This window comes from Vigna angularis, chromosome 7 (genome assembly GCF_016808095.1).
Source record: "Vigna angularis cultivar LongXiaoDou No.4 chromosome 7, ASM1680809v1, whole genome shotgun sequence".
Classification (NCBI taxonomy): Eukaryota; Viridiplantae; Streptophyta; class Magnoliopsida; order Fabales; family Fabaceae; genus Vigna; species Vigna angularis.
This window is the reverse complement of record NC_068976.1, coordinates 33462868-33488103: the sequence shown is the minus strand read 5'-3', so window position 1 is coordinate 33488103 and position 25236 is coordinate 33462868. Positions and strand designations below refer to the sequence as shown.

The following is a 25236-nucleotide window of genomic DNA, read 5'->3' as shown; positions in this document are numbered from 1 at the left end:
TTGATGAGTTGCTTTGGATTAATCTAAATGTTGTAATGTGTGCAAATTGGTGATTGTTAATGGCTGTAATATGTTGTAGTGTTGATGAAGTAAAGTGTGAAGTGAATTGGGCTGGTTTAGTGTATTTTAGAGGAAGTGAGGTAGTGAAATTGAGGATTAGTGGTCAAGGGCTGTTAGTGACTGCTGTGGTAGTGTGGATAGGTCATATGTGACTGGTTTGAGTCATCAAAATGGTCAAAAACAGGTTCAAAGTGGGAGAATTGGTTTTGAGTCTCTAAGTTGATGAATTGGAGGTTTTAGAGTAGAGTTTGGTGCATAAACACTTTAGATTGGTGTTAGGAAGGTTTAGAATCCTTTAGTCAAGTCTAATTTAGTATATACATCAAATTAGGAGTGTTAAAAGTTGGCCAAGTTGTGTAGAATTGGTAAGGAGTGGTTGAGTTGTATAATTCTGCAGAATTTCGTTCTACAGATTATGCAGACTCGTTGTGCGAATGGATTCGCATAGCGAGTTACCTTGGCAAGGTGCTCTCTGCCAATATACCCGCATAGCGAATGGGTGCGCTGTGTGAGTGAATTGAGAGGGTTGCTCTCTATTTGTGAATCCGCATAGCGAGTCTAATCGCTATGCGACTGGTTGGGGTCTGGAACCATTATTCATTTTATTCGATCAGCGAGTAAGTCTCGCTCTGCGAGTGTTTTGGGGGGGGTCAAGTCTCTGGATGAGGTTCTTGCGTAGCGAATTGGGACGTTATACGAGGGGTTGGGGTGTGTTGTATTTCACAATTTTATTCGCATAGCAAGTTTAGTCGTTATGCGAGAGATCCAGAGTAGTTGGTCTCTCTCTAGGGCTTTCGTAAGGCGAGTTAGGTCGCTGTGCGAGAAGTTTATGGTCTCGCTATGCGAAGGTGTGCGTTGTGCGAGAGGTACGTTCTAGTTCAAGTCTTGTGTATTCTTATGTTATTTGATATGCATCAATAAGTGTTGTATGTAGTAAGTTGAAGTTGTATCATGTAATATCTATGGTGATTGTGGTATGTTGTAACCAAAAGTGTAAAGTTCAAGTATGGTTTATGGACATAATTCCATGATCCTCAAGGAGAGGAGACATGGTGGTGCCCTATGTTGTGATTCAAAGTGAAATCTCTAGTTGAGATTCAAGTAAGTTTAGAATGAATGCAGGAGCTTAGTCTTGGGGGTTATCCTGAAACTCCAATGGTCTTTCATTCTCAAGTAGAGAGGATTGATCCATGTCGTGAGGAGTAGTCTTGGGTGCTTCCAGTATGGCCCAAGGTGAGTGATAACGGACTAACCTCGTGAGTGTGGTAGGGTGAAACCCATTGGCAACGGCTTTGCAAAGCAATAGAAGCCACCACGAGTGCACGATCCGCCATAGCTCGACAATCATTCTAAGTCCGGACAGTCAGAGTCAGTGTGTGTTATGTGTGAAGGGTTTAAATGATGAAGATGGATAATATGCTTGTATGAATTCTATTGATTTGTTGTATGATTAATCTTTGTTTAAACTAGCTTACCCTGTTGTATGCTTGTGTTTCGTATGATTCGGCTTTTTTCTTCTGCGATGACCATCCTTTGGATGTGAGCAGCGGAAGAAGATGTTTCCCTGGAGCAAGCATTGGATGAAGGTGATGCTGCTGCTGGGTAGTGGCTTTTGCTGCTGCTGAATAGTTTTCAGTCTGTATATAAAGTTTTAAATTTATTGTTGTTTTTGGATGACTGTAAAGATATCACTTTATGTTTTAGATGGATAACTGTACTACTTTATCATGCATGTTGCTTCTCTTTATTATAGTTTACACTATATATTGGGATGTTACATTAATGGTATCAGAGCAGTTCTTTCCTTAGGAATCCTGTAGGTTGTGAGTGTGTCTTGCTTGTGCTTGTGTGCTCTTAGTCATGTCTAGTAGTAATCCTTGTCTCTTTGAGTTGGACTGATGTCTTTTCTCTCTGTGTAAGCAGAAGATGGCACGTAGGCCTCCTCCTCCTCCACCCACAACTCCTGATGCACCAGATATGATGAGGATGATGGAATTGGTGATAAGTGAGATGCGGCAGCAGAATACCTCTTTGGTACAGCAAAATTCTGCGACAATGTAGTAGTTAGAATCTGCTCGACTTTCAGCTGAGGCCTCTCAGAGGCAGTATTTGGAATTGTTGACCAGTGGAACGATTGTAGTTGGACCCTCATCTTCTTCTTCCACACAACCTCAAGAGTGGAGTCTTGAGAACTTCTTGCAGCACCGTCCAGCGAAGTTTAATGGACAGGTTAGCCCAGATGAGGCGGATAGGTGGTTTAGAGATATGGAGCACATTTTTAATGCCAAGAGGTGTTCATATGAGAATAGACTGGCTTTCACGGAATATTTATTATCCGGGGAAGCTAGTCATTGGTGGAGTAGTATGAGGACCATAGTAGAGGGCGGTAACACTCAGATCACTTGGGAGTTGTTCAAGGAGAGATTCTATGCTGAATATTTTCCTGACAGCGTCAGATTTCCTAAAGAGATTGAATTTCTACAACTGGTTCAGGGAAATATATCAGTCTTTGAGTATGCAGACCGGTTCAAGCATCTGATCAGGTTTCATACAGTGCCGATGAGTGAAGTTTGGCAGTGTCGGAAATTTGAGAATGGTCTTAGAGGGGAGATCAAGTTGTTGGTGAAGGGGCTTTCTATTAAAGAATTTCCAGCTTTGGTGGAAATGGCAAGGGTCATGGAGAAGACCAAGTTGGAGGTGGACAGCCAGAAGAGTCAGCCTTTGAGAGTGGGAGGACCGGTGATGTCCAGAGGTGGTTCCAGTTCTAGAAGGACTCCCTACTCTAGGCCTCCTTCTCATGGGTCTAGGGGTTCCTTCTCCCAGTCTTTAGTGCAATCAGGGTAATCCAGTCATTCCGGGGTAGTGAAGTGTTATTCCTGTGGAGGTCCTCATCTTCAGTTAGTCTGTCCTCAGATGGCGGGTTATAGAAGATGTAATATCTGCAGAGTTGAGGGGCATTACGCTAGGGACTGTCCTGTGTTGAATGGTAGAGAGTGTTGTGTGTTGTTTGATTCTGGAGCGACACACTCCTTTGTGTCAGAAGATTGTGTGGCTGATTTGGGTTTGGTAGTGAGGGAGTTACAGTATGACTTGGTTGTAGCTACTCCCACTTCGGGGTTGGTCAAGACATCTACCTTGTTCGCTAGATGTTCTGTGGTTGTAGAAGGGCGTCCCTTCAAGGTAAACCTCATTTGTTTACCTTTGTAAGGATTAGATGTGATCTTGGGGATGGATTGGCTATCTGCCAATCGCATTCTCATAGACTACGGTGAGAAGAAGTTAGTTTTTCCTAAAGAGGAAGGGGCAGTGTTGTTGTCTTCAAGACAGCTGAAGCAAGATTTGGTAGAAGGTGCTTGTTGTTTTCTCGTGCTTTCGCATCTGTCAGTTGAGCAGAGTGGGCAGGGTTTAGATCACTCAGTTGTGAGTGATTTCTTGGATGTGTTTCCTGAGGAAGTGTCGGGGTTGCCTCCTCAGAGGGAAGTCGAGTTTTCTATTGATTTGGTGCCTGGAGCAAGACCAGTATCAATATCGCCGTATAGAATGGCTCCAGTTGAGTTAGCTGAGCTGAAGAAGCAAATTGAACATTTGCTTGAGAAACAATTCATCAGACCAAGTGTTTCTCTGTGGGCATCAGACCAAGTGTTTCTCTGTGGGGTGCGCCTGTGTTGCTTGTGAAGAAGAAGGATGGTAGCTCCAGACTGTGTATAGACTACAGGCAGTTGAACAAGTTAACCATCAAGAACAAGTATCTGTTGCCCAGGATCGATGACTTGATGGATCAGTTGTATAGGGCTACTGTTTTCTCCAAGATAGACCTGAGGTCAAGTTATCATCAGATTCTGATCAAGGCAGGTGATGTGCAGAAGACTGCCTTTAGGTCTAGATATGGTCATTACGAGTATGTAGTTATGTCGTTTGGTGTGACTAATGCTTCAGCCATATTCATTGACTATATGAACAGAATCTTCAGGCCGTTCTTAGATAAGTTTGTTGTTGTCTTTATAGATGTCATACTTATTTATTCCAAGACTCGGGAGGAGCATGAGAATCACCTTAGGACAGTGCTTGGGATTTTGAGAGAGAAAAAGTTGTACGCTAAACTGTCTAAGTGTGAGTTTTGGTTAGAAGAAGTGCAATTTCTGGGGCATGTTATCTCAGCGGGTGGAATTGTTGTGGATCCAGCTAAAGTTCAAGCCGTGCTTCAGTGGGAGAGACCGAAGTCTGCCACTAAGATCAGGAGTTTTGTTGGTTTAGCGGGCTACTATCGTCGTTTCATAGAAGGTTTCTCTAGAATGGTAGCGTCGTTGACTCAATTGACAAGGAAAGATCAACCTTTTGCTTAGACGGACCGGTGTGAGTCTAGTTTTCAAGAGTTAAAGCAGAGGTTGACTAGTGCTCCGGTGTTGGTAATCCCTGACACAGGAAAACCTTTTGAGGATTTTTGTGATGCTTCCTATCAAGGACTTGGTTGTGTGTTGATGCAAGAGAGGAAGGTGGTCGCCTATGCTTCAAGGCAACTTAAGGTTCATGAGAAGAATTATCCTACTCATGACTTGGAGTTGGCAGCAGTTGTATTTACCTTGAAGATCTGGAGGCACTATTTGTATGGTGCATAGTTTCAGTTGTTCAGTGATCATAAGAGTTTGAAGTATATCTTTGATCAGAAGGAGCTGAACATGAGGCAGAGGAGATGGATGGAGTTTTTGAAAGACTTTGAGTTTGATCTTCTCTACCATCCGGGTAAAGCGAATGTGGTTGCTAATGCGTTGAGTAGGAAGACGGTTCATGTATCAACATTGATGATTAGAGAATTGGAGTTAGTGGAGAGCTTCATGAATTTGAAACTGCAGGTGGAGTTAGAATCAGATTTTATCAGATGCAGCGGTTTGGTGGTGTCTAGTGGGTTGTTGGACCGTATCAGAAAGAAACAGTTATTGGATGAAGAGCTTCAGAAATCAACCGGGTTGATCGGTACCGAGCAGGATAGAGATTTCAGTGTGGGGAGGGATGGTATACTACGGTTCAGAAACAGAATTTGTGTTCCTAAAGATTCTGAGTTGAAGAGATTAATTCTTGAGGATGGTCACCAGAGTTGTTTTAGCATGCATCCTGGCATGACTAAAATGTATCAAGACCTCAAGGATTCTTTCTGGTGGTCTGGAATGAAGGGTGATGTTGCACGGTTTGTGGCTTCTTGTTTGACCTGTCAGAAAGTTAAAGTGGAGCATCAACGACCTGGAGGTTTGTTGCAGCAGCTACAAATTCCAGAGTGGAAATGGGATAGCATAGCTATGGACTTTGTTACCCATTTTCCACGAACAGTAAAAGGTCATGATGTTATTTGGGTGATTGTTGACAGGTTGACCAAGAGCGCTCATTTCTTGGCAGTCAATTTGAGGATGTCTATGGTTAAGCTTGCTCAGTTGTATATGAGAGAAGTGGTGAGACTGCATGGGGTGCCTTCCAGCATAGTATCAGATAGAGATCCAAGGTTTACTTCTCGTTTTTGGAAAACTCTTCAGAGTGAATTAGGCAGTCGACTTCAGCTTATCATCCACAAACTGATGGCCAGTCAGAAAGGACGATCCAGACATTGGAGGATTTATTGAGGACGTGTGTCTTGGATCATTTGGGAGTCTGGGATGAAGTGTTCTCGTTGGTGGAGTTCACCTACAACAACAGTTATCAGACCATCATTGGTATGGCACTGTTTGAGGCATTGTATGGGAGAAGGTGTAGGACGCCTCTGTGCTGGTTTCAGGAGGGCGAATCAGTTTTGACTGGGCCGAAGTTGATTCAGCAGACAACTGATAAGGTGAAGTTGATTAAGAAAAGGATGCAGGCGTCTCAGAATAGGCATAAGTCCTATGCTGATAAGAGACGGAGACCTTTGGAGTTTATTGTTAGGGATCATGTATTCCTTAGAGTGACTCCTACTACTGGTGTAGGAAGAGCCATTCGCGCAAGGAAGTTATCTCCTAGGTTTATTGGTCCTTATCAGATCCTGAAGCGTGTAGGACTAGTGGCGTATGAGACAGCCATGCCTCCCCAATTAGCGAATCTTCATTCAGTGTTTCACGTATCACAGCTTAGGAAGTATGTGTCTGATCCTTCCCACGTGTTAGAAGCTGAAGATGTGCAAGTTAGAGAAGATTTGTCTGTTGACGTGCATCCTATCAGGATTGTATAGAGCCACCCCAAACAGCTTAGGGGAAAGACCATCAGTCTAGTCAAGGTTGTCTGGGATAGTAGAACAGGTGATTTCACTTGGGAGTTAGAGGGAGTTATGAGAGAATCCTATCCTCACCTATTCTCTGGTAAGTCTAATTTTCGAGGGCGAAAATTTTTGTTGTTGGGGAGAATGTAAAGACCTGAAAAATAGAGTGTTATAGAGCAGATTTGGTGTATTAGAATAATGAGATAGATTATTTTACTTTAAAATAATCTTATAATATAAATAGAATTTTTATAACACTTCTCATTATTCTAAGAACATTTCATCTCTCTAGAACTCTATTCCTCAGAGTTCTCTGAATTCTCTCTAAAATTTCTTCTTGTTGAGCTATCTGTTCAACGATCAGGAGGTGTCTAAGCGATCCTAATGTTGAGGGCTTGATTTTGGACCGATCAATTCCTTGTTCTTCAGCTGGTAAGTGGTCTCTCTTTTCTGTCCGTTCCTCTCTGGACTGTGAGCATGCAATGTTTCTGGTTGCATGTGATTGGCAATTATTCCTTCCAATTCTAGCTCAATTTAGGTTCTAAGTGTGGTTCTCTATCACCAATTGGTGAGTTGTAGGTTTCTGTTGAGTTAAGAGAAACTAGGTTGTGTTTTTAATTATCAATTGGTGTTGTATGTAATGAATTATGTGATTAAAGTGTTGTGCAATTAAAATTTCAGCTTGTGAATGTATGTTCTTAACTGTTAAAATGGTGGAAACTGTGAAATGTGATTGATGAGCTATTTTGGATTAATCTAAATGTTGTAATGTGTGCAAATTGGTGATTGTTATTGGCTGTAATATGTTGTAGTGTTGATGAAGTAAAGTGTGAAGTGAATTGGGCTGGTTTAGTGTATTTTAGAGGAAGTGAGGTAGTGAAATTGAGGATTAGTGGTCAAGGGCTGTTAGTGACTGCTGGGGTAGTGTGGATAGGTCATATGTGACTGGTTTGAGTCATCAAAATGGTCAAAAACAGGTTCAAAGTGGGAGAATTGGTTTTGAGTCTCTAAGTTGATGAATTGGAGGTTTTAGAGTAGAGTTTGGTGCATAAATACTTTAGATTGGTGTTAGGAAGGTTTAGAATCCTTTAGTCAAGTCTAATTTAGTATATACATCAAATTAGGAGTGTTAGAAGTTGGCCAAGTTGTGTAGAATTGGTAAGAAGTGGTTGAGTTGTATAATTTTGCAGAATTTCGTTCTGCAGATTATGCAGACTCGCTGTGCGAATGGATTCGCATAGCGAGTTACCTTGGCGAGGTGCTCTCTGCCAATGTACCCGCATAGCGAATGGGTACGCTGTGCGAGTGAATTGAGAGAGTTGCTCTTTGTTTGTCAATCCGCATAGCGAGTCTAATCGCTATGCGAATTGTTGGGGTCTAGAACCATTATTCATTTTATTCGATTAACGAGTAAGTCTCGCTCTGCGAGTGTTTGGGGGGCTCAAGTCTTTGGATGAGGTTCTTGCGTAGCGAATTGGGTCGCTATGCGAGGGGTTGGGGTCTATTGTATTTCACAATTTTATTCGCATAGCAAGTTTAGTCGCCATGCGAGAGATCCAGAGTAGTTGGTCTCTGTCTAGGGCTTTCGCAAGGCGAGTTATGTCGCTGTGCGAGAAGCTTATGGTCTTGCTATGCGAAGGTGTGCGCAGTGCGAGAGGTACGTTCTAGTTCAAGTCTTGTGTATTCTTATGTTATTTGATATGCATCAATAAGTGTTGTACGTAGTAAGTTGAAGTTGTATCATGTAATATCTGTGGTGATTATGGTATGTTGTAATCAAAAGTGTAAAGTTCAAGTATGGTTTACGGACGTAATTCAATGATCCTCAAGGAGAGGAGACATGGTGGTGCCCTATGTTGTGATTCAAAGTGAAATCTCTAGTCGAGATTCAAATAAGTTTAGAATGAATGCAGGAGCTTAGTCTTGGGGGTTATCCTCAAACTCCAATGGTCTTTCATTCTCAAGTAGAAAGGATTGATCCATGTTGTGAGGAGTAGCAGGAGGTCCTAGTCTTGGGTGCTTCCAGTATGGCCCAAGGTGATTGATAACGGACTAACCTCGTGAGTGTGGTAGGGTGAAACCCATTGGCAACGGCTTTGCAAAGCAGTAGAAGCCACCACGAGTGCACAACCCACCACAGCTCGACAATCATTCTAAGTCCAGACAGTCAGAGTTAGTGTGTGTTATGTGTGAAGGGTTTAAATGATGAAGATGGATAATATGCTTGTATGAATTCTATTGATTTGTTGTATGATTAATCTTTGTTTAAACTAGCTTACCCTGTTGTATGCTTGTGTTTCGTATGATTCGGCTGTTTTCTTCTGCGATGACCATCCTTTGGATGTGAGCAGCGAAAGAAGATGTTTCCCTGGAGCAAGCATTGGATGAAGGTGATGTTGCTGCTGAGTAGTGACTTTTGTTCTTTAGAGCCTTGTGTATTGTTTTGGAATAGTTTTCAGTCTATATATAAAGTTTTAAATTTATAGTTGTTTTTGGATGACTGTAAAGATATCACTTTATGTTTTAGATGGATAACTGTACTACTTTATCATGCATGTTGTTTCTCTTTATTATAGTTTACACTATATATTGGGATGTTACATTATATCTTATTAAATCACAATATATATATTTAAAATATTACGTTATATATATATATATATATATATATATATATATATATATATATATATATATATATATATATATATATATATATGTAATATGAATTTTTACTATAAAAATTCAAGGTATATATTCAATAAAAAAATTACCATTTAATAAAATCAATACTTAAATAAAAGTAATTTTTATTTATTATGTAAAAAATATTTAAAAATGTATAAATTTATTATTTCTATTTACTAATTAAAAACTAGATTAAATACAATATTTCAAATCATTATTTAGTATAACTTTAAGTTAGAATGACTAAAATAATAATAAAAGTCGTATTTTTTTAAATAAAATGTGTAATGTTAAAATAAATTAGTTATGTATATATATAAATTATTTACTATAAATATGAAGATTGCATAGCGTTTTATGTATTTTTGAATTTTGTTCAAGGAGAATTCGTATAAACAGAATAAAAGGTTTATGAAAGTAAAAAACTCAAATTACAATTATAAGTTTGAGAGTAAATGATAAGGACAAAAATTTTGTACTATATTTAAACAACCAAATAATAATTTTTTATTAATGAAAACTAAGAATATTAAGTTGAATTTGAATGAAGAAACATATAACATTTATATATTATTTTATATAGTAATTTATTTGATATTTTGTTTAAAAATACATTTATTTAATAATATATTTTATGTATAATGTTTGAATTTTTTATGTAATAAATATATAAGTTTTGTCTTTATTTATTTAAATTAGAATATGTAATGTATGGCAATACGATCACATAGGGTCTAACTGGGTAAGATCACCGAAAAGGAATGACTATCTAAATAGGTTGTGGTTAGCACCATAATGCGCCGTTTAACTAAGATAACGGAACTATGCTTGTTAATCGATAGTAGGACAATGAAGAAGGGATTTTGGACGGACGGATGACCCCCAACAGTAAGGACCCCTAAACATTGCTTCTAATCAAGATTACTAGTAAGAGTTACTTAGTAGATAATTAGTCACAATTGGGCCGTGATTAGGATCTCATTAATCATAAGTCTATCTCGAAATGTATAAATAGATATCAAAGGTAAAGAGGTAGTTGATTGCATTTATTGCGAATTTAAGATTTTTCTGTGACCCCGATTGGACTAGTTAGTGACTTGAACGTCGAAGCGCCTTTAACAAGTACATCCAGGCGGTTTGGAGTGCAAACGAGGAAGGATTTTGACTAAAGACATTCAGAAATACCTAAGTGAATTTGGACTAAAGTGTGAAAAAGTGTTTTGTGGGAATCCTTGACCCTACACCCGAAACAGAATACATTTTATTATAAATATAAATATTATATTAAGATTTTAATTAATTTAATACATTGAACTTTTTGTACCATATGTGTTTCAGGACATTCGACCACTTATGCCTAGATGTATTAAGTCTTTATGGTATGGTCACAAAAAAAGAAAGCTTTTGTGAATACATGTTGGCCAACCATAATAGTGTTCCTCATGCATTCAAATACATCTTGACCACCGTGCCTAGATTACTTGATACTCATGGTATGATCCTACATCATGACAGTTTTGTTGAATACATGTCAACCAATCATAATCAGTAACTGTGAAATGTTGACTAGGTTGGTTAGCTTAAGATCGGGATTAAGGTATGATTAAGTAGATGGATTACCTTCTAACGCACTTGACTGACTTGAACGTCAGAATGTCTTCTACGGGCACACCCTTGTTTGACTTGGAGAGAACAAAAACCTTTGAAGAGGGCGAGTATTAGAGTGTTTGTTAAGTAAATTCGGTTCCGTAAAAGCACACACGACAATGATTAGTTGTTACTATTTTTGTTAACGGGGATAATTGAATCCAGAACCTCTCTGACTCTCCTTTTCAAATCCTTTTAACCAACTTTATAACTCTCAAATGTTAGTGGGAAGAGTTGAACCTATAATCTCTCACACACTCCTTCCAACTTTATACATGTAAACTAAACTAAAAGAAAAAAAATTGAGATTGGAAGAAAGAAAAAACTTACTCTAATTAAAATGTTGATTTTCACTTCACCTTACACTTTCTAAAGAAGAAAGATGAAAATAATCTCCAAAATCTTCATAAATAGGAAAAAAATAATAAAAGAAAAATAATATATATTTCAGAAAGAATAAAAGACGAAAATTATCACAACTATCAACTTTAGTGATATCAATTTTAACTTATTTATAATTACACTCATATAGAAATACTTGCTCAATAAAATAATGAGAATTGAATTTGATTACACGGCTAAGCTATAGAAGCCTAGGTACTTAATCAGTGCCTTTTCAATTATTATTTAAAAAATAATAATTATTAATAGAATTTATAATTATTGTTTTCACCAAACATACGTTAAAGCGGTATAATATTTATATTTGTAGTAGAATAATGTATTAATAGCATAGAATGTTAAGTTAGAATAGTGGATAAAAAATAGAATAAGTTAGGGAAACAAGATGAACAATAATGTAGACTTGATATAATCTTTTAGGCGTGAATACATACTTTCCTAAAAGCAATATTTCGTCTCTTATAAGAGTGAAGGGGACCACGAAATCCGTTTTTGAGATACAAAGAAGAAATACAACGATGATACTCACTCTTAGTATTAACGTTAAACAATAATATCATTCTCAAGAATTGATCTGTGTGTTAAGAGAATGAGCGAATTCCATTTCAGTAGAGCACATGATCCCTTTATATAGATGTTGATCAGACATCTTTCAAATCCAAGAGATACCAGATTCTGATTAGTTACATTTCTTGATTGTAACTTTTCATGAATGGTTGTAACTCTTCATGAATAACAACTTTTCTGACTAGTTACATTTCTTGATTGTAACTTTTCATGAATGGTTGTAACTCTTCATGAATATTGTAACTCTTCATGAATCTAAAAATTGTCTCTAATACTCTTAAATTGCAACAATCATCCACCATTTGAGAGTATTTTATAATTACTTAACACAAACATCAACTTAATAATTGCAATCTTACACATAAATGAAAGTGTATATAGACTTGAACTTTCACTTAGTAGAATACACATTCCAAGAATTCAAATTTTATTGGTGTCGAAAGGATTGAACCAACATAATACATAATGAAATCTTGAAGATACTCTACATATAAGATAAACTACATATTCTTGTTATACTTGACACAATAGAGTCATGCGTCCATATCTATTCATAAGTGCAACAAAGTCATGCCCCCTTGACTTCTTGAAGCGACCAAACTTCGCACTTACATAGGTTGATTTCTTAGGTAAACATGTTTTTGTGACAAAACATAAATTTAAGAAATCAATTAAGAATTAGTCAACCTCCTAAGCATCACAAATCTAAAAGCACTCTTGAAATAATTATTTGTGCTTTCAATCATCAAATAAGAGATTTAATCTTATTGAACTTAAGACTCAATGTCATATTAAGCGTTAAGTTAAGATTCCCTTACTTGTGATTAATTGTGGGCTACATTCCTATTCCAATTATCATTCTGAAAATGGAATCTTTAGCCAATGCCTTAGTAAATCCATCAGCTAAATTTAACTTTTTTCGTACGAAATCTATAGTAATAACTCCATCTTTGATGAGTCCTTGGACATAACTATGTCTCACACCAATATGTCTTGATTTTCCATTGTATACTTGACTATAAGCCTTTGCCAATGTTGCAACATTGTCACAATGTATTGCTATTGGTGATATTGGTTTTGGTAACAATCATATCTCGAACATGAGATTCCTCAACCATTCGGCTTTCTTTCCTGCCGAGGCTAGAGCTATAAACTCTAAAGTCATAGTGGAATCTGTAATGCAAGTTTGTGTCTTGGACGACCAAGAAATTGCACCTCCCCCAAGGAGAAAAATCCAACCACTAGTTGAAGAGTGATCTTCTGCATTTGTAATCCAACTTGCATCAGAATATCCTTCCAAAATTGAAGGATAACCACTATATGTTAATCCATAATTAATAGTTTTCTTTAAATACTTAAGTACTCACTGCTTGTCAATGTGATAGACTAGGGTTACTAGTATATCTACTCAATTTGCTTAGTGCAAAAGCAATATCTGGCCTTGTACTTGTCATTACATACATTAAACATCCTAGTACCCTTGCATATTCCAGTTGTGAAACTACTTTACCACCATTAGGTAATATCTTTAAACTAGGATCCATAGGGGTTGAAGCAAGAGAGCATTCATAATTGTTGAATTTCTTGAGTACTTTCTCAATGTAATGAGATTGAGACAAAATTAATTTCTCATTTTCTCTCTTAATCTTTATACCTAGTATAACATCTGCTTCTCCCATATCCTTCATAGAGAAATAAGATGATAGAAATGTTTTGGTCAAATTAACTTGATCTAAATTTGTTCCAAAAATTAGCATATCATCAACATATAAGCAGATTATGACACCATTACCGTTGTAATCAAATTTACTATAATTAACATGCCCAAGACGAAAATGCCATAAAGAAGAATCATGATTCACAACATAAACAGAGTCTTTCACATTATTTATTACACTTAGTTTGAACATATTATTACAAAGATATCCTAGTCCAACAAATACACCACCCTTGGATAATATGAATTTATCAGATTTAAATACCAATTTAAATCCCAACCGATTCAAGATTACTCCAGACACTAAATTTCTTCTTAATTCTGGAGCATATAAAACATCTCTTAAAACAAGTGATTTTCCAGAACTAAGTAATAATTCTACTTGTCCAACACCGAGGACTTTAACCATAGAATCATTTCCCATGTAAAGAACTTCTCCATTGTCATCTTCTTTAAAAGTTTTGAATAAACAACGTTCTTTACAAACATGTCTTGAAGCCCCTGAATCGATCCACCATGAATCATCAGTCTGCACACAGAAGATTTCAGAAACCATCTCCACAAAATTCAAAACAGAATTATGTGCAATTTGTGTACAATTACCTTTTTTCAGTTGGCCTTGGCTAGACTCGCCTTGACCTTGTTTGCCGTCATTCTTGGCCATCTTTCTTTTCCAGATTGTGCAATCCTTCTTTAAATGACCAGGCTTGCCACATTCCCAACAATTTGCTTGTTGACTTTCTTTACCAAAATTTGGCTTTTTGTTCATCTTTCCTTTATGGAAATTATGAGGCCTTTTCTTGTTATTTGGTATTGTTTTTGTTTTTTCATATTCCACCATATTAACAGTAGAAGAATTAGGATGATTGGAATCCTTTTGACTATCTTGCAGACAGATCCCTTCTTCTATCCGAAGATGAGCAACCAATTGTTCAACATTCATATCATCTTTATTATGTTTTAGAGAATTTCTAACATCTTTCCAATTTGGTGGTAGTTTGTCAATTATAGAAGAAACAATGAATGTCTCATCCATTGTAATATTATGTTGCTTGAAACTTCCTAGGATTCTTTGGATTTCATGAAATTGTTCCATTATTGGTCTAGCATCAATCATTTTGTAATTATTAAAATTACTAACTAGGAATTTCTTGCTTGATGCATCTTCAGAAATGTATTTGCTTTCAAGTTGATCCCAAAGTTCTTTTGCAGAATCCACATACTGATATATGTCAAATAAAGGATCAGACATATCGTTCAGAATGTGACCACGACAAACATAATCATCATTCTCCCATTTGTTCCTTTTCTGTTGTTCCTCCAATGTCTCGTTTTTGCTTTCTTTGGGTTGGGGAGAACTTAGAACATATGCCACGTTTAGAGTCGAGAGAAGGAAATGCATCTTGTTTTGCCATCGTCGGAAACCAACGCCTTCAAACTTGTCTAATTTGTGAAAGTTTGCAGACATCGCACGAATTGTTGTCATCTTAAAGAAAATATTGCTTTTAGACTGTTGGAACAATTTTCCAATAACTTAGGGAAACAAGATGAACAACAATGTAGACTTGATATAATCTTCTAGGCGTGAATACACACTTTCCTAAAAGCAATATTTCGTCCCTTATAAGAGTGAAGGGGACCACGAAATCTGCTTTTGAGATACAAAGAAGAAATACAACGATGATACTCATTCTTAGTATTAACGTTAAACAAGAATATGATTCTTAGGAATTGATTTGTGTGTTAAGAGAATGAGTGAATTCCATTTCAGTAGAGCACAGGATCCCTTTATATAGATATTGATCAGGCATCTTTCAAATCCAAGAGATACCAGATTCTGATTAGTTACATTTCTTGATTGTAACTTTTCATGAATGGTTGTAACTCTTCATGAATAACAACTTTTCTGACTAGTTACATTTCTTGATTGTAGCTTTTCATGAATGGTTGTAACTCTTCATGAATATTGTAACTCTTTATGAATCTAAAAATTGTCTCTAATACTCTTAAATTCCAACAATTAGATGAGTTTAATTGGAAATCCTAGCCAAAGAGCCTTATAGTAACCGATGTTATTGTTTATTTGATTTATGTGGATACCATAGATGGATTGTGACTTTGCAATACTTGTGTATTGCTACATTGCAGACAACTACCTTACACATTATGGCTATTACAGATATATTTCCATTTTTTTTTTACTCCTTTATTTCTCAACCACAAAACATAAGGATATTATAACTCAAGATTCAAAGGAAGAAAATATAAGAACCCTATCATTTACTTCCACAATAGGTTTTGGAAAATATGGTTCATAGTTTTCATATTTTTCTTTTTGTATAGTATTAGATATCTCTGGATATCAGAGAGAGAAATGTTCCAATGTACAAATCATTATAAAGGAGCCATTTAAATAAAATATCGTTATTAAATCTGACATGTTTTATTAGAGAATTTTCTCACGGAATTTGTAAAATAAGATAATTTTAAAATTTTTTTATTTTGTTAAAGGTTATATATATATATATATATATATATATATATATATATATATATATATATATATATATATATATATATATATTTTAAAAAAGAGAAATGAATCATAAATGAGAACATTTTATTTCATAGAAGTCTATTCGTATTTCTTGCTTATTGTTTTTAATTGATTTCTTTTAAAAATAAAATACATTAAAATAAAAAGTTGTTCTTCAATAATTAAAAAAAAAAGGAGCCGGACTAGGTACTGGTGGGCTCATTGGCTGAATAAAAAGAAAAAGAAAACCAAAAGATAAATATAATAATGAAAAAAAAAAGCAAGATAAAAAAGAATAAATAATGAAAGTTTGTTTTAAAATTTCCTTTTTAGTTTTTATATTAAAGTTATTATTTTAAAATTTTATAATAAAAATTATATCGTGATATTTTATATAAATTTATTTATAATTAAGTGATGTCAAATATTTTCAGTGTCGCTCTTAAAAAAAAACCGTATAACATTACAACTTTTGAAGTGGTTCAAGCTTTGATGGAATAGAAAACTATCTTTGATGAACATTACATTGAATGCTGCATATAATCTGAAAAGAAAAGTGAATAATGCTATTATTGTTTTCTTTGACTATCAACACAAATGATAAAAGTGAGAAAGAAATATTAGGTTGGATTATCTTATATTCTGAAATGAATCCTTGCTTGAACCATTCATTGGCTTTGTAAATAATATATGACATTATTTTCTGAAGTAGTGTTTGATATCGAAAGTACCTATAATGTCTTATTTTCGTTGTGTTTTGTGCCCTCCAACCAAAGAATGACATGGTTGTGGTGCTGATTTGGTGACAACCTTATAGTTATACACATGTCTCAAACATAGTCTTTTTGGTTCACACTTGTAATGAAAACTTGGTTACTATAACTTTAATTATAAATTTTGAGAAACTTTGATGCATTGAAGCTATAAAATTTATATTTTTGGAGGCCATGAGTTATATATTCAATACTTAAACTTAAAAATCTCCTAACTAAATTATAATTCAGTGGACATAGAAGATGATTCAAATATAAGCTTTTAAATTCCATGAAATAAATAATATGAAATTTGAACTTATCCATGCACACAAAGCTAGGGTTTCTAAATAGAGTAATTCAAATAGTGTGATTAATCACATGAGCTTAGTTTTAATTTAATCCAACTTGTTCTAATATAGAATTGTTTCTCTCATGCAAGTTAAGCTTATAAAGTGATGGGCTAAATCCGTTTTCCCAATTTTGTACTATTTTATTATAAATTTGTAGTAATCATTTGCACTTTTATTTGTTGAGTGCCCACTTCGATAGCACTTAGAATATTATTTTTCATTCACATGTTGTCTCACCAATTTGATTTGATACGTGTTGATTTCCAAATGGAGGTTTACAAAATCAATTCTATGTGGGTAGAATTGATTCTCCCAGAAAAGTCAACATTTTTTTTTTTCATGAGATAGAAAGAATTTTAGGTGAGACTTGCAAGTTATATCTTATGCACCCTTTAACAAAATCAATTTACTTAAAATCAATTCTACCTAAATAACTGGTAAAAATATACAAAACAAATGGAAACTTGACTCATTTCATTAATGCAACAAAACTATATCTTTGTGTAGAAAAAGTAACAAAATAGAAACTTTTTAAGAATCAGTAAATGCATGTGTCATGAATTTTTTTTTCAAATGATAATGTGAGTTTTTTTACATTGACTAAGAAAACTTTTAATACAAGAATTTGTCTAAAAAAATCACCCGGATACTAAATAGATAAAATATAAATTTAATATACTTAAAATATTAACTTTACTTCCAATTTAAAATGTTAAAACAATTTTATTTTTATTCGATATGGGACTTAGTTGTATAGAAGTGTTTTAGTTAGACTTTGTTCACTTAAATGGATTTGGGGGGAGTGATTGAGGGGATTTGAAAGGATTTAAAAGTAAATTTTTTTGTTATTTATTTGAGTGAATTTGAAAATAAGTAAGAGTGAATTTGAAAGTAAAGTTTGTGAGAATTAGTGTATAATTTGATTGATGTGACAGATTAAAAAAATTTACCTCGAAATCCACTTTCACTTGCCCTCAAATCCACTCAAATTCACTCAAATAAACAACAAAAAAAATTTATCTTCAAATCCTCTCGATCAGTCTCCCCAAAATCCATTGAAGAGAATAAAGCTTAGATAGGATTAATGCAGGCCATGTTGATGGAAAATGCAGGATATTATTTAAACAAGTTGAAGAAGAGAAGATAAGGTGAGAAGAGAAGTGGTTCAATTCTACAAAAGCACTACTACATAAAGCGGAAAAGATGGAGAAGAAGACAAAACTTACCTTAGGTGTGTTCCCCTCCAAACTGCAAATAAGATGGGACCTGTACCACATCTTGTTGGAGAAAATGTGCACATGAAGAATTAGAGGAATTAACAGCAACACAAATAACACAGCTACCCTTTTTTTTATTCATAATAAAGTTGTGTTTGGTGACATAGTTTGAGGAAAAAGAGAGAAAAAGATTAAGGGTAGAAGAAGCTTAAGGTGGAGAGCAAGTGGTGATGCAAAGACACTGTTCCAATTTGTTGTCATCTGAGAAATAGACAGAGGCAATAAAACATGGATTTGTATGTACAGTTTGAAACAGGGCCCCCCAATACCCTTCTTCTGTACATATTCTCTATTGCCAATTATTGTCATCATTCTCTTGCTACTCTCTCTCTCTGCAGATAGATGCTTTGTGCATGCATTTTTCTATCACTGTTCTTTCTGTTCAACCTCATTCTTCCTTTGCTTATTATCTTTATGTGGTACACACAGTATACTGTGTGTGTTCATGGGAAAAGAGGAACATTGCTTTCTACCCTTTTTCTTTGCCATTGTCATGACCTCATCCACTACTACTCAATGTGCCTTCTGCCATGATGTCAAAAACATTGGTAAGAGGAGGAATGTGTGTTGCTCCCTTTTCAACTTATTAGTGTTATTTGGTAACATCTTATGTTGCTTATTAAAGTTCACTCTTTGTTAGTGGGGTCATTCCTTGTTTCATCCACTGTTCAAGAATGCTGATTTGCCTCTGCTAAATGCTTGTCATTCATTTCCTATCACTAAAACACCAAACAGTTGCAGATAATGAGGTTGTTTAGGCACATTAATTAAGATATGCTTCTTCACTTTCTTATAGAAAACACCTGTGTTAAAATATCTCTTTGGCATTTCAAGACACTATTAAATTTCTTTCAATTTTTATGACAGTTTCATGCATTTTAACATAAACAAATGGTTTTAGTAAAATTGAAAACAGAAATCATGATAAACTTTTATACAAGCTAAAACTACATCTTAAGATATTTTGGAAGACATTGTTAGAAGAAGAAGGGAAACTAAACTCTTCATTGTGTTATCATGTCTCTCTAAAGAGATTGATTCTAACTGTTTATCAGGGATATTCTTGCTGCATTTTTACATTTTTTTAAAAGATAACTTCTACTACATTTTTTAATTACAACCAGAGAAAAACATCATTTAGTAAATATAACGCTTTTAACACATTACAGGAGTGCAAGAGATTAAGGTACGAGATTTTTGCTGCATAACTGAAATAATGCATCATTTTATTTGGTGTATCATTGTTAAAGATAAGGGAATAAGAATAAGAACATGATGCTCAGAGAATTAACTTACAGTGAGTTGTTAGGCCTAGTGTTAATGGTATCAGAGGCTGTTTTTCTGTTTTTAGTTCGTTTGGCTTTTTATGGAATGGATGAGTACCAAAGTCAGGTAGAAATCCCTTTTGCCCTGCCTCCAACCCCTTCTCTATATCTATCAATGTCTTTATGAGGAAGTAATTAAAAAAAAAAACATTCTTTTTTTCTCAAATGCAATTATTACTAATACAACCTGAAGAAACAAAAGAGGAAAAAAAAGATGGGGTATTAATAATACAACCTGAAGAAACAAGACAAAAAAGGAGGGGCAATTTTATCCTACAGTACAATCCAATAAATGAAGGTAAAAAAATGGGGGCGGGCCAAAAAAAAAACATTAAACTCTGGTTAACTAAACTTGAGTGTGTCTGGTGGTGGGAATGATCAGTGGATCTGTTTCAAGTGAAGAAATATTGGTAAACTCATCAGAAGCAGCAGTAATAACTATCTCTTCAAGACAACAAGCATGAGCATTGTTGTTCATGTTAGCCTCTTTTGGGGTGAGTGTAGGTAACTTAGAGTTAGAATCTGGAGCTGTAGCAGCAGCAGAAGAAGTGGTAGTAGTTGTTGATGTTGTTTTTGTGAGTTCCTTGGCTTTTTCTACTTCTACATTCCAATCTGTTCTGCAAAGCACATAGAGCATGAGGCCTGCACAGGAGACTTGGGCTGCAAGCAACCCAAGCCAAAGCCCTGCAAACCCCATTTTGGCCACAAAGCCCAGAAGGATAGCCACTGGCATACCCACCAAGTAAAATGAGCCCAAATTGATGTTGGCACCAATGGCAGGTCTTGCACTGCCCCTTAGGACTCCACAGCCTGTGGTCTGTGGGCAGTTTCCAAGCTCACAGAGGCCAGCAATTGGCAGCACCAGTGATGTGAGTTCCAAAATTTCATGATCATTGGTGAAGAATCTGCCCCATTGGTGCCTCATCAAGGTGGTGAACAGCATGGCTGCAAGGCCTAATGCCACAGCACAAAAGAGTGAGACTATCATGGAAAGTCTTGCTTTTCCAGGGTTGTTTGCACCTAGCTCATTCCCTATTCTTGTGGAAACACCGAGGCTGAGTGATGATGGGAACACATAGACCAAAGATGTTGTTTGGATAAGGATTCCCATTGAAGCAATGGTTGCTTTTGGATTGGCCAAAAGGCCACATAGCATTATCATGAACTCATACCACCACCACTCAAGGCAAACTGAGACACAGGTTGGAACTGCAAGTGACAGCAATGAGGACCACCCTTTGATGCAATCCACGCTTGGGGGAACCCATGAGGCCTTGTATGCACCAGAGAAGTAGACAAAAGAGGAGAGGAAGAGAATCAGATTGAGGTTGGTCAACACCATTGCAGTAGCCACCCCAGCAATTCCCATCTTGAGATGAACCACCAGGAGGAAATTCAAAGGCACATGGAGAAGAACTGAGATGGTTGAGCAATATGTCAATGGCAATGTGATTCTCTGAGTCCTGAGGTAGATTCTCAGAGGGTGGAGAAGTGAGAGGAGGAAAAGGTCAGGTATTGAGAAAATGATGAATGTTTGAGCCACTGATGCTATTTCATTGTCTTGGCCAGACCACAAGAGGATTCTCTTCATGTTGAGCCACATGAATGAGATGGGGATGGATGTTGAGAGCAGAAGGAGCACAGTTCTCTGCAGTGTCAAGCCAAGTAGCTTCCATTGCTTTGCTCCATAAGCCTGTCCACAAATTGGCTCCATCCCCATGGCCAATCCAGAGATCACAGAGTAGCCAGTGATGTTGGCAAAACCAATAGAGAGAGACCCTCCAGCTAGTTCCATCTCTCCAAGATAGCCAAGGAAAATCATAGAGATCATAGCTCTTGAATACAACACTAAACCAGTTATGGCTGTTGGACCTGATATCATCCCTATAGCCTTGATTTCTGCTATGGCCTGAATCAATGCAGAAACACAGAAAGATGAGCTGAATAGTAGTTCATTAATATAAATGATATAAACTGACACTGTTATTTGTTTTTACATAGCAGTATTAGTATGGCACTGCTACAAGGGACACAGTAGTATTAGTAACGTAGTACTTCATTGAATTTACTTTTACATAAAAACAAAAAACATGTGTGTATTTGCTACTTGCTTTGTTCTTGTTTCATTACCTCATTGAAGGTAGGCCATCTGTGCAACTCATCTTGAGCCTGATCATCATCATGAGGAGAAAGATAGAGAACTTTGGGGTGAGATTTTGAGGGAGTAGGAAATGAAGATGGTGAAGTTGGGTTGGGATTACACATGACTATGGTAAAAAGTGTTATGAGGATAGAAAAGAAGAGAGTTAAAGATAGAGAGAGTGTGTTTGTGTAAGAAAGGTAGGAAAATATGTGGTATGTTCCCCTGCTACCACTCTTCTCTTGCTTTTGCCTTACAAGAGTGAGAGCGTGCGGTTTGTTTGATTGAGAGTAGCAAGCTTTGTATGTGGGAGAATGAACTAAGGGGAGGCCCTTTTATGCATGAAAGATTGGACCTTTTCAAATTTCAACAAAATCACAATTTTTTAATATAAAATATAAATAACTTGCCAAAAAGGTGAGATCTCAGTCAAAAATCACTCTTTAATCACCAATCAACTAGACTCAAGTTCAATTTTTAAACTAAAAAATATTGTTAATAAATTTGCAATAAGTGTCATACATCATGATGTTAATGAGAAAGGCCAATATTATATTATATTATATATATATAGTTTTTAATTTAGAGAGAATGTCAAAAAGAAAGATCAAGTTGAAGGAAAGAAAATGGTTGTGGGGTGGTGGCATGGTAACCAACTTTGATCACTTTGTGATTATGTAAGTGTAGATAGAAGCTAATTTTATTTATTAAAAAGTGAAAAAAGAAAAAAAAAATGGGGTCATAAGTGGTTTTCTTTAGCATTGAGTGTGGAGTGAAAATAAGTTCAAAGCTATCATCTTTAGGAGGGTGAAAATCAAGAGAAAACAAAAAAGAGAACAAAATGCCTTTATTCGCTTTGATGGATTTTTTTTCAGCCGTCTAAAACGACAACTTTGGTTCGATAATGATGCACTCGATAGTGGTTTCAAGTTTTATGTTATTGGAAATGGATAACCTTTTCAATTAAAAAGAAAAAAAAAATACCATGTTTTGGGTTCTCGTGAATGGAAAATAAAGAATTTTATACTGAAATTTGGTAAAGTGGGGGTTATGAGAAGTCAATTCTTGCATGTGAAATTAAACCTTGGGTTATTACTTGTAGACTATGGTTGAAGTATTTCATTCTTTATTAAGTGCAACTAATTTTTTTAATAGTATTATCGTATCATGTATGGTCACTTGATTAGAAAAAAAGACTTAATTTTTCAATAGTTGCTAACTTATTTGTTATCATATATCCACGCTTTCCAAACAACATGATAAGTTAATTAATTAAATATACTATTTTATTTGTGAGTCTATTACATATTATTACTCTATTATGAGTTTAAAAATTTCATGTTGTAAACTAGTTAAATATATCATAGTAAATATAACTTCGATGAAGTTATTATAAAAATAACAAACTTAATTTGTATATATATGTATATACTTGAATAATTGTATAAAAATTATTTCAATATCTATATTATAATTATTGTGTTATTGGCTTCTAACTTTTTTCTTTTTTTGAGGAATTGAAATTGTTTATTTCGTCTTACGTTTTAGTTTTCCTACACATCTAAACCAATTAAAATAAGATTCTTCCACTATGTTTTTTTTTTCACAATAGGTTTCCAACATTTTTATGCATTGTTTTAATCATCTCTTGCTTAAAATAACACAACACTCATAATTTTTAAATTGAGGTTATTTGTCGTTGCCTTTTTACCGTCCAAATTATGCATACTTTTATACAACATCTCAATATGATTTCGTTGTAAAATATTTTTTAAATAATTTTAGTACTATTTTGTCACATATAAGATTCAATGCACATCCAATCTTGTGGTTAATATCATTCTCCTTTTTCTTCCTTGTTTTTCTTTTTATAATAGTATACTATCAAGATATCTAAACCATGCTTAGCATGTGATAAGCTACGGTCTTCAATTTTTTCTTCTCTAAGCATTGAATGTGAACTAAACTTACATTTTATAAATTCTATCATTTCTACTTAAATAAAAGTTTCTAATGTTTGTCTTCAAATTTGTCATTAACTTCCTCTGAACTTCAACTAAAACTATGTTATTCATAAAAAGCATACATGGTATTGGATGCGTTATAAATATATTGAATGTGTTATAAACACATTCAACTAATATTAAAGCTTAATACCTAATAGTTATAGTAATTATTTAATGTTTTTTCTTAAATTTTTTATTTAATGTAATTCTACAATTTATTAAAAAGAATCAACGTGGTTCAATATGTTATATTAGTATTAATATTGTTGGAAAATGATAAGTTGATAAAATGATGCATTTGTGTTTCTAAAAGAAAAAAATATTCATAGAATTGAACAATTACTACAAAAGCTATAAATAAAAAAGTATTAAACCTTACTACTAATTGAGGTAAAAATAACACTTTGAAAAAATATTTATTAAAAAGGAAACTTACCTTTTTTTCCCTTTAATTTCCTCGAAAACATACTAGTGTAGATTTATAGTTATAAGAAAAGCTGAGGCCTAGACTTATTGTTGTCAACTTCTCACACATATCATTGCTCAATTATGAATGAAAGCAAAAGGCTCTTCTTTTTTTATAAAATATAGGGTCTTTTGTATTCCTTTTTCAATCATATATATGTAACCAATTTTTTTATATGCCTTTATAGCCTTAGATAAGATCTTAATTAGAAATATATATATATATATATATACATATATATATATATATATATATATATATATATATGGGTCATCTTAATATTATATTTTTTTTGTCGTTTTTAAGTTGTGAAATCATTTAGTAAAGTTTATTATCAAGCAATTTTAAGATTTCATATTTAGCAAAAACATAGTGCTAACCTACTTAATCTATGTTGTAACATCATTAAATTAAGATAAAATATAAACAATTTTAATTTTGGAAAGTTTCATTCAACAATGCAAAAATCAATTTGATTTAACTTAATATCTTTATACAAAACGTTGATTTTTTTTATTAACATTCTTCAACCCTTTCAATTAAAAAAAATTGATTAAAACCTGTATACTCATTTAATTACTTATCATGCTTGCTTGCTTCAATAAATTAGTGAATGGATAAAATAAGCCTTAAACTGGGTTATATTCCATTCACAACTAATGAATGTATTTCCCTGGTTTAATATTGCTATTAAAACAAATTGATTATCACTGACACGTACATGCATGAAAATGACTCTAAGATAGGGACCCACATGAAATTTATAAGAGAAAAAAAGAAAAAAGTGGTTTAAAAATAATGTGTCAAAGAGCAATCATATAATTAGCATTGTTCTTGTCCTATATTAAAATTTCTCATATGTATACTGCAAATGCAACATGGTTTGTTTTGTTTTGAACAATAGGTTCTGATTTGGAAGGCAAAATGTTTTGCTTTTGCATGTTCTTTGAGGCATCCAAGTGTTGCATGTTCCATTCTTACCCAACCAATGTCATAAAACCCCATTCCTAACACAACTCCTGCTGTCTAGTGTTGATAGAAATAGAACCATATCTCAAACCCCAAAACCCCAAAACATTCCAT

At 34.7% G+C, this 25236-nt stretch overlaps 3 protein-coding genes across 3 annotated transcripts; 2 read left to right on the top strand and 1 right to left on the bottom strand.

The window, feature by feature from the left end:
- The first annotated feature begins 1986 nt into the window (after positions 1-1986).
- Positions 1987-2904, top strand: LOC108336819 (uncharacterized). Its single transcript, XM_017573268.1, has 2 exons — positions 1987-2065; positions 2147-2904. Exons 1-2 carry the CDS (start codon positions 1987-1989, stop codon positions 2902-2904), a joined length of 837 nt encoding a protein of 278 aa, XP_017428757.1.
- A 384-nt stretch (positions 2905-3288) lies between these two features.
- On the top strand, positions 3289-3735 carry LOC108336820 (uncharacterized). The gene has a single exon (XM_017573269.1). The coding sequence runs from the start codon at positions 3289-3291 to the stop codon at positions 3733-3735; it is 447 nt and encodes a 148-aa protein (XP_017428758.1).
- Positions 3736-19676: 15941 nt separating this feature from the next.
- LOC108337728 (protein DETOXIFICATION 48) lies at positions 19677-21970 on the bottom strand. Its single transcript, XM_017574307.2, has 2 exons — positions 21672-21970; positions 19677-21450 (listed from the first exon to the last, which is right to left on the bottom strand). Exons 1-2 carry the CDS (start codon positions 21804-21806, stop codon positions 19888-19890), a joined length of 1698 nt encoding a protein of 565 aa, XP_017429796.1. The 5' UTR covers positions 21807-21970; the 3' UTR covers positions 19677-19887.
- Positions 21971-25236: the final 3266 nt, after the last annotated feature.